Source organism: Prionailurus viverrinus, chromosome B2 (genome assembly GCF_022837055.1).
Source record: "Prionailurus viverrinus isolate Anna chromosome B2, UM_Priviv_1.0, whole genome shotgun sequence".
Lineage (NCBI taxonomy): Eukaryota > Metazoa > Chordata > Mammalia > Carnivora > Felidae > Prionailurus > Prionailurus viverrinus.
This window is the reverse complement of record NC_062565.1, coordinates 130,758,465-130,771,416: the sequence shown is the minus strand read 5'-3', so window position 1 is coordinate 130,771,416 and position 12,952 is coordinate 130,758,465. Positions and strand designations below refer to the sequence as shown.

At 39.0% G+C, this 12,952-nt stretch overlaps 1 protein-coding gene across 5 annotated transcripts in view; it reads right to left on the bottom strand.

Annotated features, from left to right (window-relative positions):
• Window positions 1-12,952, bottom strand: part of UTRN (utrophin) — a 481,942-nt gene that overhangs the window by 333,062 nt on the left and 135,928 nt on the right. For all 5 annotated transcript variants that reach the window (XM_047859243.1, XM_047859241.1, XM_047859244.1 and 2 more), the window contains 4 exons: window positions 12,385-12,540; window positions 8,135-8,305; window positions 6,052-6,231; window positions 665-799 (listed from right to left, as the gene is read on the bottom strand). In XM_047859243.1, coding sequence (XP_047715199.1) covers window positions 665-799; window positions 6,052-6,231; window positions 8,135-8,305; window positions 12,385-12,540 — 642 coding nt within the window. The remainder of the gene's footprint in view (window positions 1-664; window positions 800-6,051; window positions 6,232-8,134; window positions 8,306-12,384; window positions 12,541-12,952) is intronic.

Sequence of the window (12,952 nt, the reverse complement as noted above, 5' to 3'; positions counted from 1 at the left end):
GTTTTAAAAGGAAAAATACCTTCTTCCTCTTCTTTTATTTTAGGCAAAGCTACCCTCATCACATTTTAATCCACTGAAGAAATAGTTATTAAGTGATCGTGTGTCACACACTGTGCTGGTAACTTGGGAACAATGAAAAAGCAGGCACATTTCTTGGTCTCATAGAGCTCAAGCCTAGGCCTGGGGACAACCTCCTAGGACAGGATCCCAGGCCTCACATACTGACCCCTCTAACCTGTCCCCAGCTTTTCATGTCTAAAGAGAACAGAGCAAGAGCCACTGAAAACACCGTGGTTGCCACTGTCCAATGAGCAAAAATAACTTCATGAAGAAACAAGAGAACAATTATCCTAATAGCATGCGGCAGAGTTTTATCCGGGGACTGGCAAAAACAAGCTGGAAAATCATTAGGGTGTTTACTAAATGTACTAATGTCTAAATGTACTAATTATCAAACCGCTAACCACCCCAAGAGGCTGAGTTCATGGCTCAACGTAATCTAAATATACATGATTGTATAAATACTTCAGACGACAGAAGTCACACTGAATGCTACCAAGAAAGCCGATGTGTTTGTCCACAGAAAGAGCCATGTTCCTCATGTGAATGCTCATTTGGCCTCATGGCAACAGAGAGAACCACCACCCATAACACAGGTTCCCACCTCCAGTGCTTCATTGACGGCATCTGTCTTCTCGGGCAGTGCCTCTGTGCTCTTCATCCGCTCCTCCAAAGTGCTCAGCCAAGTGGTCTCCAGATCCAAATAGTGAAGCAGTTCAATCCAGCAAGACCATACCTCCTGCAGTGGGCAATAAAAAAGTTAAATTGTGTAAGAAGTCATTTAAATAAGCGATGTATCTCTAGATACGTCTTTAGGAACTGATGAACATGGAATTTCAAATAAGTGAAAAGAAATAAGATTCTTCAACAAATCGTATTAGGCCAGTTGGGGGGGGGGGGGTCGTGGGACAAAGAGAAATGGGTTGCCTCCCTCTGTACGCTAAAAAAAATTCCAAGGATCTGTTCAAATGCCAAAAATAAAACTATATAATTAGTAGAAGAAACCAGGAGGGAAACATTATTAGTTTGGGGTTTTTTTTTTAATAGTGAAAAGAAATAAGATTCTTTAACAAATCGTATTAGACCAGTTGGGAGGGGAGGGGGTCATGGGACAAAGAGAAATGGGTTGCCTCCCTCTGTACGCTAAAAAAAATTCCAAGGATCTGTTCAAATGCCAAAAATAAACTATAATTAGTAGGAGAAACCAGGAGGGAAACATTATTAGTTTGGGTTTTTTTTTAATAGAAAAGTAAGAAGTACTCATAACTGCAACACTTTTTAATAATTATAGAGGAAATTAGAACTCTCTGAGGTCTATGCTATTCCAACTCAGAGCTAACGGATATAACAATTTGCAGTATACTCTTTCCTATTTTCTCCTAAATTCTTATGTATGTGTCTATATACGAAGAGAGTCACATCTGAACCAAATGGAGTTATACTGTCTCACTATATTAGTTACAATTATTTATTCCCCATTCCTATGGGGAATTTGGGGGGCAGGGGGATAAACTTACACTCCATTTTCTAGAAGCAAAATTATGAGAGAAAGTGCCCCTTCATCTATAGGAAGAGCCTATTTAATTGATAAATTTATGGGGCACCTGGGTGGCTCAGTCGGTTGAGCATCCGACTTCAGCTCAGGTCACGATCTCGCGGTCCGTGGGTTCGAGCCCCGCGTCGGGCTCTGAGCTGATGGCTCAGAGCCTGGAGCCTGCTTCCATTCTGTGTCTCCCCCTCTCTCTGCCCCTCCCCTGTTCATGCTCTGTCTCTCTCTGTCTCAAAAATAAATAAAACGTTAAAAAAAAATTTAAAAAAAAAATTGATAAATTTAGGAGAAAGAGTTCCGCAGGGAGCCTCCTGAGTTGTTCTCTTTCAGACCCACTAAGAGAAAGCACATTCCAGTGCGTACTCCCCAGGGGGTGTGTTTACCAAGTCAGGGGACAGCAAGTTTTTCTATAAAAAGCCAGACAGTAAATATTTTAGGTTTCACAGGCCACATTCAGTCTCTGTCACAGACTCTTTTTTGTTTATTGTATGTGTGTTGTTTTGGTTTTTGAACCACCCTTTTAAAAATATATAAACCATTTTTAGTTCACAAGCCATACAGAAAAAGTCCACAAACCAGATTTAATCCCGAGGCTGTAATTTACCAACCCCTGGCTAAGACTATAAAAGGGAAAAGAGGTGTCTAGTCCCCTAATTTTTACAGACAGAAAGCAGACTGAGATCTACTTCACTGCCAGCAGAACCCTATTTCTGGGGCACCTATTTCTGGGTGGCTCAGTCAGTTAAGCATCCGACTTGGGCTCAAATCATGATCTCAAGGTTCATGGGTTTGAGCCCCGCATAGGGCTCTGTGCTGACAGCTCAGAGTCTGGAGCCTACTTTGGATTCTGTGTCTCTCTCTCTGCCCCTCCCCTGCTTGCTTGCTCTCTCTCTCAAATAAATAAACATTTAAAAAGTTTTTTAAAAAGAACCCATTTCTTATGGGGGGAAAAAAAGATGGCTCCCAGAGAGGCACTCTCAAGAAGCCACTGGGCCCTATTCAAGCAACGGCTCCTGCCCCTGAAGTGGGGCATGGGCTACACACATGTGCCTGGCTGGATTCCAGAATCACTGTTATTAAATTTTGAGTCACCGTTACCAGTGACAGTTATTTACCCTCTATTCCCCCAACTTTTTTGAATGGAAGTGTCCACTGAGATTTTTCTGAGCCCATCCTTGCCATTGTATGTTGGGTATATGGGAAGCAGGTAACTTGTCTTTTTCGTGCCTAGGTCACCAGATCCAGAGGCACTGCTCCCACACACCTGCACCTTAAGAAACTGCTCCAAGGAGCCACATCTGCATGTGGACCTGATGTGGATCACAAGACAGTGGATTCTGAGCTTGTGCTGTACTGGATAAGACTTTGGGAGTCCCTGAGAGTCTAAGTGCATTTTGCATTAGCGAAGAATGTAACTAATGTATGGCCAGAGACTAATGATAGACTAATGATAACCATGGCAGACTAATGATAACCACACATTTTTTGCTGCTACTCCCATTAAGTGGTGACATTGTTTTCTCCTCCCCTAGGATGTGGGTTGGCCTTGCAACCTGCTTAGAACAAAAGAATGTTCCACAGGTGATGCTCTACCAAACTGCAGACCTAGCCTCTCAGGGGACTAGCAGTTTCTGCTCTCTCCCTCTTAAAAACCAGCTGCCCAGTGCCCAGAAGCCATAAAACAGGCCATGTGGAGAAAGACCTGCAGGAGGAGAGGCCATCGTGAATGCCCCAGCGGAGCTCCCAGTTGAACACAGCTATCCGAGTGAGCTCTCCCTATACCACATGGAGCAGAAGGGCCATTCAGTTGGGCCAAATCAGCCTACAGCATCATAAATAATAAAATAATAAATGGTTATTTTGGGGGGCACCTGGGTGGCTCAGTTGGTTGAGTGTCCGACTTTGGCTCAGGTCATGATCTCGTGACCCATGAGTTCGAGCCCTGCGTTGGGCTCTGTGCTGACAGCTTAGAGCCTGGAGCCTGCTTCGGATTCTGTGTCTCCCTCTCTCTCCCTTTCCCCCACCTCACTCTGTCTCTCTCTCTCAAAACGAATTAAACATTAAAAACATCAAAAAAAATTTTTTTCTGAATAAATGGTTGTTTTTATAAAGCTCTATATATCAGTGAGGTGTGTTACAGAGCAAGTGATAACATAAGTGTATATATTAAACATATAAACACATGGATGAGAAGAATATATACTAACTCCGGGATGATGATTACTTAAAGACAGGGATTGAGAGACATGAGATGGGATAGAAAGAAGGAAATATAGTCTGAATGCTAATTTGCTTTATTTTAAAAACAAGATCTGGAAAGATAGGGTAAAATGTTAACATTAATATCTGAAGGATATGTAAATAGGTATTAATAGTATTACCCGTACTTTTCTAGAAGTTTGAAATATCTCATGATTTAAAAGATATGTTAAGGAATCTAAAAATAACCAAGGTAATAATGTTGGACTCTGCCAAAGAAAAGCATTCTTATCCAAACTTCGGATTCTGGGCTATTTCTGCCCAGACCCCTTAGTCATCTCGGACATCATTTTTAGAGCATTTCAATTTTTAAGCTTTATTTCCATCTTTTCATCTTCCCCTTTAAAGATACCAAGGCCTCATCTTTTCTCTCTTATCATTTTTCCTGGCATTTTTCCTTCTCTTCTCTCAAAATAATTCTCTCAAACTAATCCCAAAGTAATTCTCAAAGCAATTCCAAATTCTCAACATACGTATTTTATTCCTCATTCTCAAATTGTCACCTCTGGGTCATAAACACAATGTGAAGAAATGACACAGAATACCTGGTGGTCTTTTGTTAGCTTAGGATAACTTGGGGACTTCACTCATTATTTAAATATATTATGAGTTGTTATTTTGCCTATAAATAAACAGGAAAGCAAAAACATGGACAAAACTACGGTAAAATTCAAGTCCAAGATCATCCACTAGGACTCAAGATTGGGCATACATAACATTACATATTATGTTTACAGAATTTTAAATTTTAAATTCTCAATTGAGTAACCTCAGGTATTTTATGTTAGATAATACAGTTGACCTTTAAACAACACAGGTTTGAACCGCATGAATCAATTTATACATGGATTTCTTACAGCACAGTACTATAAATGTATTTTCTCTTAAGATTTTCTTAATAACATTTTCTCTTCTCTAGCTTACTTTATTGTAAGAATATAGCATATGATATATATAACATACAAAACATGTGCTAATCACTGATGTTATCAGTAAGAATTCTGGTCAACAGCAGGCTATTAGTAGTTAAGCTTTGGGGGAGTCAAAAGTATATATAGATATTCAACTGTGTGAGGTTGGGGGGGGTCAGTGCTCCTAACCCCCACACTCTCTAAGGGTCAACAGTGTATTAATATTACAGAGTGAGGTTTTATTTGACTTGAAGTTTTCTTATTAACCATCCTGAATTATACATATTTATCGTAGCACAAAACGGATTCAGAAAAAGCAAGAGGTGAGTGAATTTAGTTTAAATATCACAGCTGTGATTGTTTACCATTTTAGGATTTACTACAATACAATCATTTGTTTTAGGCTTAAGTTAAATTTAATTTTTATAAATCAAAACGCTTACATCTTTTCAGTAAAATGCAAGAAAAGTCACACTGATATAAAAACAAGCAAGCAAAACCTTAATTTTATTTAAAAAAAAAAAATTAGGGGCGCCTGGGTGGCGCAGTCGGTTAAGCGTCCGACTTCAGCCAGGTCACGATCTCGCGGTCTGAGTTCGAGCCCCGCGTCAGGCTCTGGGCTGATGGCTCAGAGCCTGGAGCCTGTTTCCGATTCTGTGTCTCCCTCTCTCTCTGCCCCTCCCCCGTTCATGCTCTGTCTCTCTCTGTCCCAAAAATAAATAAACGTTGAAAAAAAAAATTAAAAAAAAAAATTAATAGAATCATTTTCAACCAATGGCAAGAGGGATAAAATAGTCCAGCAAAATACCAGCACATTCAAGTTCTTCTTTCTGTCAGGTGACTCTCTAACTTCAGACACCCAGTTGAAATGAAATTAAAAAAAAAAAACCCTCAATTCATCTCTGTGTACTGACCAGGCCAAACAAAACAAAAGAAAGGCTCACAGTACATTGTTCTAGAATGTTAGAAATTGGAACAGACCCTACAGATCATCTGAAATATGAAAACCTTGATGTCACATATAAAAAAAGGAAAGTCTAAATATATGAAATAACTTTCCCAAGAACCTTCTACTAACTGAAGGCAGATCGTGGTTTCCTATTTCTTTTTTTTAATCCCAATTTCCTTTTTATCAACTGTTATCCAGGAATGACTTTTCCTTTATGATCCCGTATTGGAAAAGAAAAATAGAGCTTTTTAGTTTTTTCCAAGATATGGAAATGGTCAGTAAATTACAGAGTTTGATCTCAAAAACATCACTGATTAACATACCTCTAGCGTGTGGCACTTTCCTCGAATTCTGTTACACAGAAGTTGGTAATTCTCCAGCACAACTTTAAGCTCAGATGTCAGTTCCTGGCCACCAGAGGGCACCTTTGCAGCTAGTAACTTGATATTGTCCTTGAGGATCTTCACTCTCACCTCCTTCTGCAACACATCCTCTTTTGCCCTCTGTTCCAAGAAAGGATGAACTTGAAACTGTGTCCCTTTCTCAGTCACCAATTTCTTTTCTTTTTCAAACATAACTAAACCAAAATTAAAATGCCGACATGATTCTAACGACCTAATTGGAACATTATTTAGGTAATCATTCCAGAGAGTGCTTTTGAAATAAGGCTAACTGTAAGATTTATAAAAAATAAAAATAAAAATAAAAATAAAAAGCAATGTTAACACACCTAAGTCACGCTCAATTATGTTTGCCAACAGGAGGTATTTTCAAAGTCTGGGCCCATGATAAGAATCTAAGTGAGTTCATTTTAACACTGGAAGTCTGAGCATACTAAACTGAGTGAGATAAATAAATTTTCACAAAAACTAAGGTGCACCATAGTAGAGGTACCATTTAAAAATAATTTAAACATATTTCTTTTCTCCTGGAACAGAGGTTTATCTATGCTTCTGATAATTAACAGCATTTCAAGAGTGATAGAAGTTATACTAGGAGGATCTAATCTAGAAATAGCTTCTTTCCTGACTCTCCCTCTGGGCTGGCGATGAAGTCTCACATTTAGGAAAATCAACCTAAAATGCCTTTCACTTCCCCTTTTAGCTTTCTTTACTACTAAATGGTTTTAAATTTCCCTCAGTTGCAAGTAAAGTAATTAATTACATGTAGTGGTTTTAAAATTCTAACAGTCGTTAGAATAAAAATAGATGGAACGTTGCCCAATCAAGGGTTAAAAACTTATTTCTCTAAGCTTTCATCCCTAGTGACTTTGAAATACCACAGAACTGCAATGCCAATAATGTGAAGAAAATAAATAATACCATTCTTAACCTGGTAGGCTACCTTTAAAATATCTTATATACTGAATATTTAAAAAGCTTTCCAAAAAAAGTACACTAAAAAAGATGCTCCAGTGAAAATAACCACATACAAGAACAGTCAAAGTCCCTTATTGTATTTACTTTGATTCATATTCAATAATGCACTCATGAAATATAATCCTTTTTTAAAATATCTGCACAGAGATTTTTGCTTTAGTTATACTTTTAGGCAAGTTAAATTTGGCATAAAACAGTCAATGTGTGGCTTACTCTTATTTTTTTTTAAAATAGCCTTTAAGACTCTATCTCCTTTGGCGTGATCACTGAAGGACACTTGAAGCAATGTTAGAAATTTGGGAATGATGCCCAGTTCTTTTACTATACAAAAAAAAGAAGAAGAAAGAAAGTGTTCAAGACTAATGACACAGGAATCTAAGTTTATAGGAAATCTATCCCGTGGACCAAACTGATATTAAATCCCTCAACAATGCTCCTACTGCTACTCTTACCTGCTCTAACAAAATTTTGATATTCATGTGTTTCCCATGTACTAACCGAAAGAATACATTTGATGAAATGAAGATAAATCACAACCAATTTGGGAAGTCACTCTTGTTCCTAACAAAAAAAAAATGATTCTCCCTTAAAACTTTTGGAAAGGGATAGCACTGATATTGCACAACACTGTGAACATAGCTAATAAAACTAAATTTTTGAGTCATCCTCTGTGGCTCTCTGAAGTTCTAATGGAAGAGACTGTCTCAGGGGCCTTCGTGGACTCAACCCATGGGCGAAAGTGAACAAGTGGAGTGTGGCCTTCCTTTCCCTACTAGAGTCATAGTAGCTATCCTTCCTTCTTTTTTTTTTTTTCAAATTGAAATCCAACTATGAAAGATTATATGTACATATCATGTTTTACAGATGATAGATAGATAGATAGATAGATAGACAGATAGATAGATAGATAGATAGATAGATAGATAGATAGATAGACTCATTCATTCATTCATTTATTCATTCGTATGTAAGGGAGAAGGGGAGCTACGAAGCCTATTTACACGGGCACTGACCGGCCTAGACTCACCTTCATTTCTTCCACTGCACTCTCCAGCTCTTCTGGTGACTTGTACTCAAAATCCCTCTCCAGGTATTCTTCTTCTGCCTGGGCCATCCATTCCTGCATCTCTGCCAAGTCTTTCTTCAGGTTCACTGCTTTTTCCTGACTTTCAGACAACCTAGTTTTTTGAATAGCAATCTGGAAAGGAAAAGCCATTCACCCAAATAAACAAATGCTGAAACATTAAATGTCAAGTTCTAGTTTCCAATATCTAAGGACACAGTGATAACTTTCCACAAAGAGCCTCGTTTTCACATTCAGATAAAATCCTTTATACATTTTGTGCTGATGTTGTAGAATATAAGCAACAATGAAAACAAGAATTACAACAATAATGATAATAATTATAACTCTACACCACATGTTGGATATTAATCTAACCTGGAAATATCTATTATAATTTTAAAAATGTATAACTTTTGACAGAGTAATCTCAAATGAAGGAATCTAACCTGCAACAATAAAAGCATATATTTTAAGGAAATTTACTGTAGCATTGTTTATTATGGAAAAAAAAAAACCTGGAAGCAACCAAAGAATTGGTTTTCTCCTATAAAACACTGCTGTACAAAATTTTGGTTTTGATAATCTACTATACTTGTATATTGCACAGACACAGAAAACGTTACATTAGAAAAACAGGTATGATCTGTATCTCATTCAATAACTTATATATTTCAGATAACCAAATATTTCATATAAAAATATGTTGAGAGGTCCTCCCTCCAACCACAAACTGACGTCCACAGTGGGAGAAGGTACCATCCCACAGAGATTACCCAGCGTTCACTTCATTATTCGATATTCCTCTGACTCAAATCAAACCTCAGAGTCACCTTGCCAGGCTTGCTCAGCTGCAAAGCTGATAGTGAACAAAAGCCAGTGTAGAAACAGGATGGCTCTCATGAGAGAAAGGCAAAATCCTTAGAGGCTTTCCTGTTCCCACTCTCCAAGCAGGATCAGAGCCATAAAAATAGAAAGGGGCCAAACAGGGGCGCCTGGGTGTCTCAGTCGGTTAAGCATCTGACTTTGGCTCAGGTCATGACCTCACAGTTCAGGGGTTCAAGCCCCACATTGGGCTCTGTGCTAACAGCTCGGAGCCTGGAGCCTGCTTTGGATTCTGTGTCTCTGTCTCTGTCTGTCTGTCTGTCTCTCTCTCTCTCTCTCTCTCTCTGCCCCTCCCCAGCTCACACTCTCTCATGCTCTCAAAAATAAACAAACTCAAAAGAATTTTTTAAATAAATAAGTGGGGCCAAACAGGAGCTTTGATTTCATTGCCCCACATGGCACTTGAGGAGCTTACTGCCAGCCATACACACAGCCCTGGTTCCGAAGTCTTGGTGATTAGCACTTTACATGGGACGGCTGTTTTTAAAAATACATAGAAATACAGATTCCTTGGGTTCCACTTCCAGAAAATTCTCCTTACTAGTAGTTTCCAGACACTGGACAATTATATAGTTCTCACAGATCCAGAGAGAAATGAGAAAAAGAAAGACACTGGAATAAACTTTAAAAAAAAAAAGAAAAGAAAAGAAAATCTCAAAACTATAATTGATTATCCTGAGGTTATTTACTATCTTTTGGCATTAAAATGTTCCTCATTTCATGGCATCATGGACATAACAGATGAGACAGACTGTTTTTATTTGTTGATTTCATATGTCCATCCTTTCGTAGCAAAACAAAAATTTGGCCACATTATATTTGCCCCAAACATCTACACCTTTATACTACTCAATGAAACACAATACTCTGGAACTGCTTTAGATAATTACTCACACAACACATGGTTGCCTCCGTGCTGAGGACACTTAAAAATTCCCCACACATTTACTCTCGCACAATGAATCAACAGTAATTCATAATTATTTCTTTGTTGTCCTATCTGTATGCACATATGTATGTATGTAGATAGATGCACAGGTTTAAATATCTATGTCTATACATATGTATGTACGTATCTAGCTGTTGCTTTCTTTCCTCCTTGCTGGCACTCTCAAACCATTTTCCTTATTTACTTGCCTCCAAATCTCAATAAATGCAAGCACGAACCATCAGATTATAGCACACTTTGAGAAATTTGAACCTGGCCAGAAGAGATGACAGTATGGAATTACTTTCTTAAGTGTGGCAATGGTTTTGTGGTTTTGTAGAAGATTGTCTTTATTCACGAGTGAAGTATTTAGTATTTAGTATTCATGCTAAAGTATTCAGGGAGGAAGTGTCATGATAGTTTCAAATTCCTGTCAAAAGTCCATTTTTAGGGGGAAAAAGACCTGTTTGTGTGTTATGTGTGAAGAGAGTGAGGGAGAGAGAGAAAGCAAATGTGGGAGAAGGTTAACAACTGGCAAATTAAGGAATGGGCCCACAGCTGCTCCCTCTACCACTACCTAAACCTTCCTTGAAGTTTGGACATATTCAGAGTAAGGAATTTGGGGGAAAACAATGAAAACAAAACATTCAAGGATGCAAATATAAGTCTTTCCTACATAAGCATTAACCAAAAAATATCACATGAAGAGATAGGTACCATCTACAGGGTTGTCTGGAACATTTCTGCATTCACACCTTCTGCTCCCACTTCCCCCGTTCTGCACCCACTTCAGCTTTGTGTAACCTCACTAGCAAAGCAGAAGCAATCATAAAACTACATCGATCTCCTACTGTACCCAGGTTGCCTTCCTTCCGTTTCCATGGAGAAACTATCCAACAGCAATTCTCTCACTGGTAGAGGGGCTCTTGGCCTTCTCACATGACAGACTTCACTCCAGAAATTATCTTCTCCAAGCAAGGTCCTTCTTTTTGGGCATGCAAATATCCTGTAACATCCCTTATTTCTAGAAATTATAGGGGCACCTGCATGGCTCAGTCGGTTAAGTATCCAACTCTTGACTTTGGCTCAGGTCATGATCTCACGGTTCATGGAATCAAGCCCTGCACAGACAGTGCAGAACCTTCCTGGTATTCTCTCTCTCCCTCTCTCTGCCACTCCCCTGCTCTCTCTCTCACTCTCTCTTTCTCTCTTTTGATAAATAAACTTTAAATAAATAAATAATAAAAATTAAAATTACAAAAATACCTCCTTGGATCCCCAGGTCCCCTCTCCCACCTCATTTCTCTGCTCCCTCGAATAGAAAAATAGCAAAATTCCTCCAAGTTGCTACTACTTGACCCAATCGCTCACTTCCCATTGTCTGCTCAACATTCCCCAATGTGACTTTCTGGCCTGCCATGCCACTGGATCCACTTTTCTCAAGGTCATTTAAAGCCTCCATCTTGTTAGATCAAAAGCCTGACTTTCAGTGCTCCTTGGGCTCAAAAATCCTCAGTACTGGGCACCATGGAAAGCTTTCTCCACCTGGCCCCAAGACCTCACAGGCTCTTGGCATTTCTCTTCTGGCTGACCCTTCCTTCTCCGCACCCTTGGCCTTGCTCTTTCCTCTTTCCAGCAGAAAGAGCTGAACAGCCCCATCTACATGTCTCAATCTCACACTTAACCCTGCCAGAATGGAAATCATTGTTTCACCTGCCCTCACAAAAGCTTCTTCTCCTCAAGTCTCCACCATTTCAGCCAATAGCAGCACAATCCACACAAAGTGGAAGCTTTGCACAGACCCTCGGCTGTTCCCGACTACTCCCTTTTCAAGATCACACATCTAATCCATTACTAGACTCTTATCTCTGTTCTCAAAATACAGTCCAAACCTAACATTCCTCATGACATCCACCACAATCTCTCTAGTCTGAGGGGCCAAGACAACAATAACCTCTTAAATATCTGTTTTCACTCTTGCTTTCCCAGAGTAAATTATCCACGTGGTAATATCACTTCCCTGCTTAAGACCCTCTGCTTTCTGTGTGAAATCATACCTGAAATAAAAGTTTAAAACTTTGCTTCAAAGGCCATATACTATTCATGCCACCTGCATTCTGACCTCAAATCTTACCCACCTGCTAATTCCTCTCTTCATTCTGTTCCAGCTACTCTGCCTTTCTAGGTCTTTGTTGAACACCCAAGCTCATTCCCACCAAGCAGCCAAACTAGAAAATTAGTACACTCCCCTAATGAAAAGAAAAATCCATTTTTTGCCCCAACCTGCCACCAGTTATTCTAGACCACTGTTTCTCAAACTGGATGGGCTATAAAATGAATTCAGTCACTGAAGAAAAGCTATCTGGCTCTTAAACACAGATAGCAAGGTTGAAAAACTTACCTCCTTGCTGAATTTCTCCACTTGGGTTTGACAGTCAACTAGTTTTGTCTGTATCCAAGTTTTGATTCCAGCAACTGGAGAGCTTCGAAGGTCGGCCTCTATTTCCTTCATGTCTTTCAGAGATGATTCAATTGTTTCTATTTCATTAACAAAGGCCTGAACACACAAAACAAGCCAGTGTTGAGTTCATTGCTATATAAGTGGATGCCATAACTATAACTTGTCTGCTTGCATCGCTGAAAATACTATAAAAACAGACTACTTGAGAGTCAGGACTTTTAACTACTTAAGCAATACTGCACCTTGAGAAATTCATTTCACCTGTGCACTTCATATAGCCAGCTGCCAAATTAGATTGGAAATATTTGACTCTCGGCAGGGAATGGTCCTCTCAATTAATTCAGAGGAGCCTAATGATTTCACCAAATACAAACTGCATGCAGTATTACTGGTAAATTTCACATGTTAAATATGTTTTTCTTTAAGCCTCACCAGGTGGCACAATAAGAGCAATATAAAATTGGTAATTATGACACTAAAATTGTCATCAGAACATAAAATAGCAGCT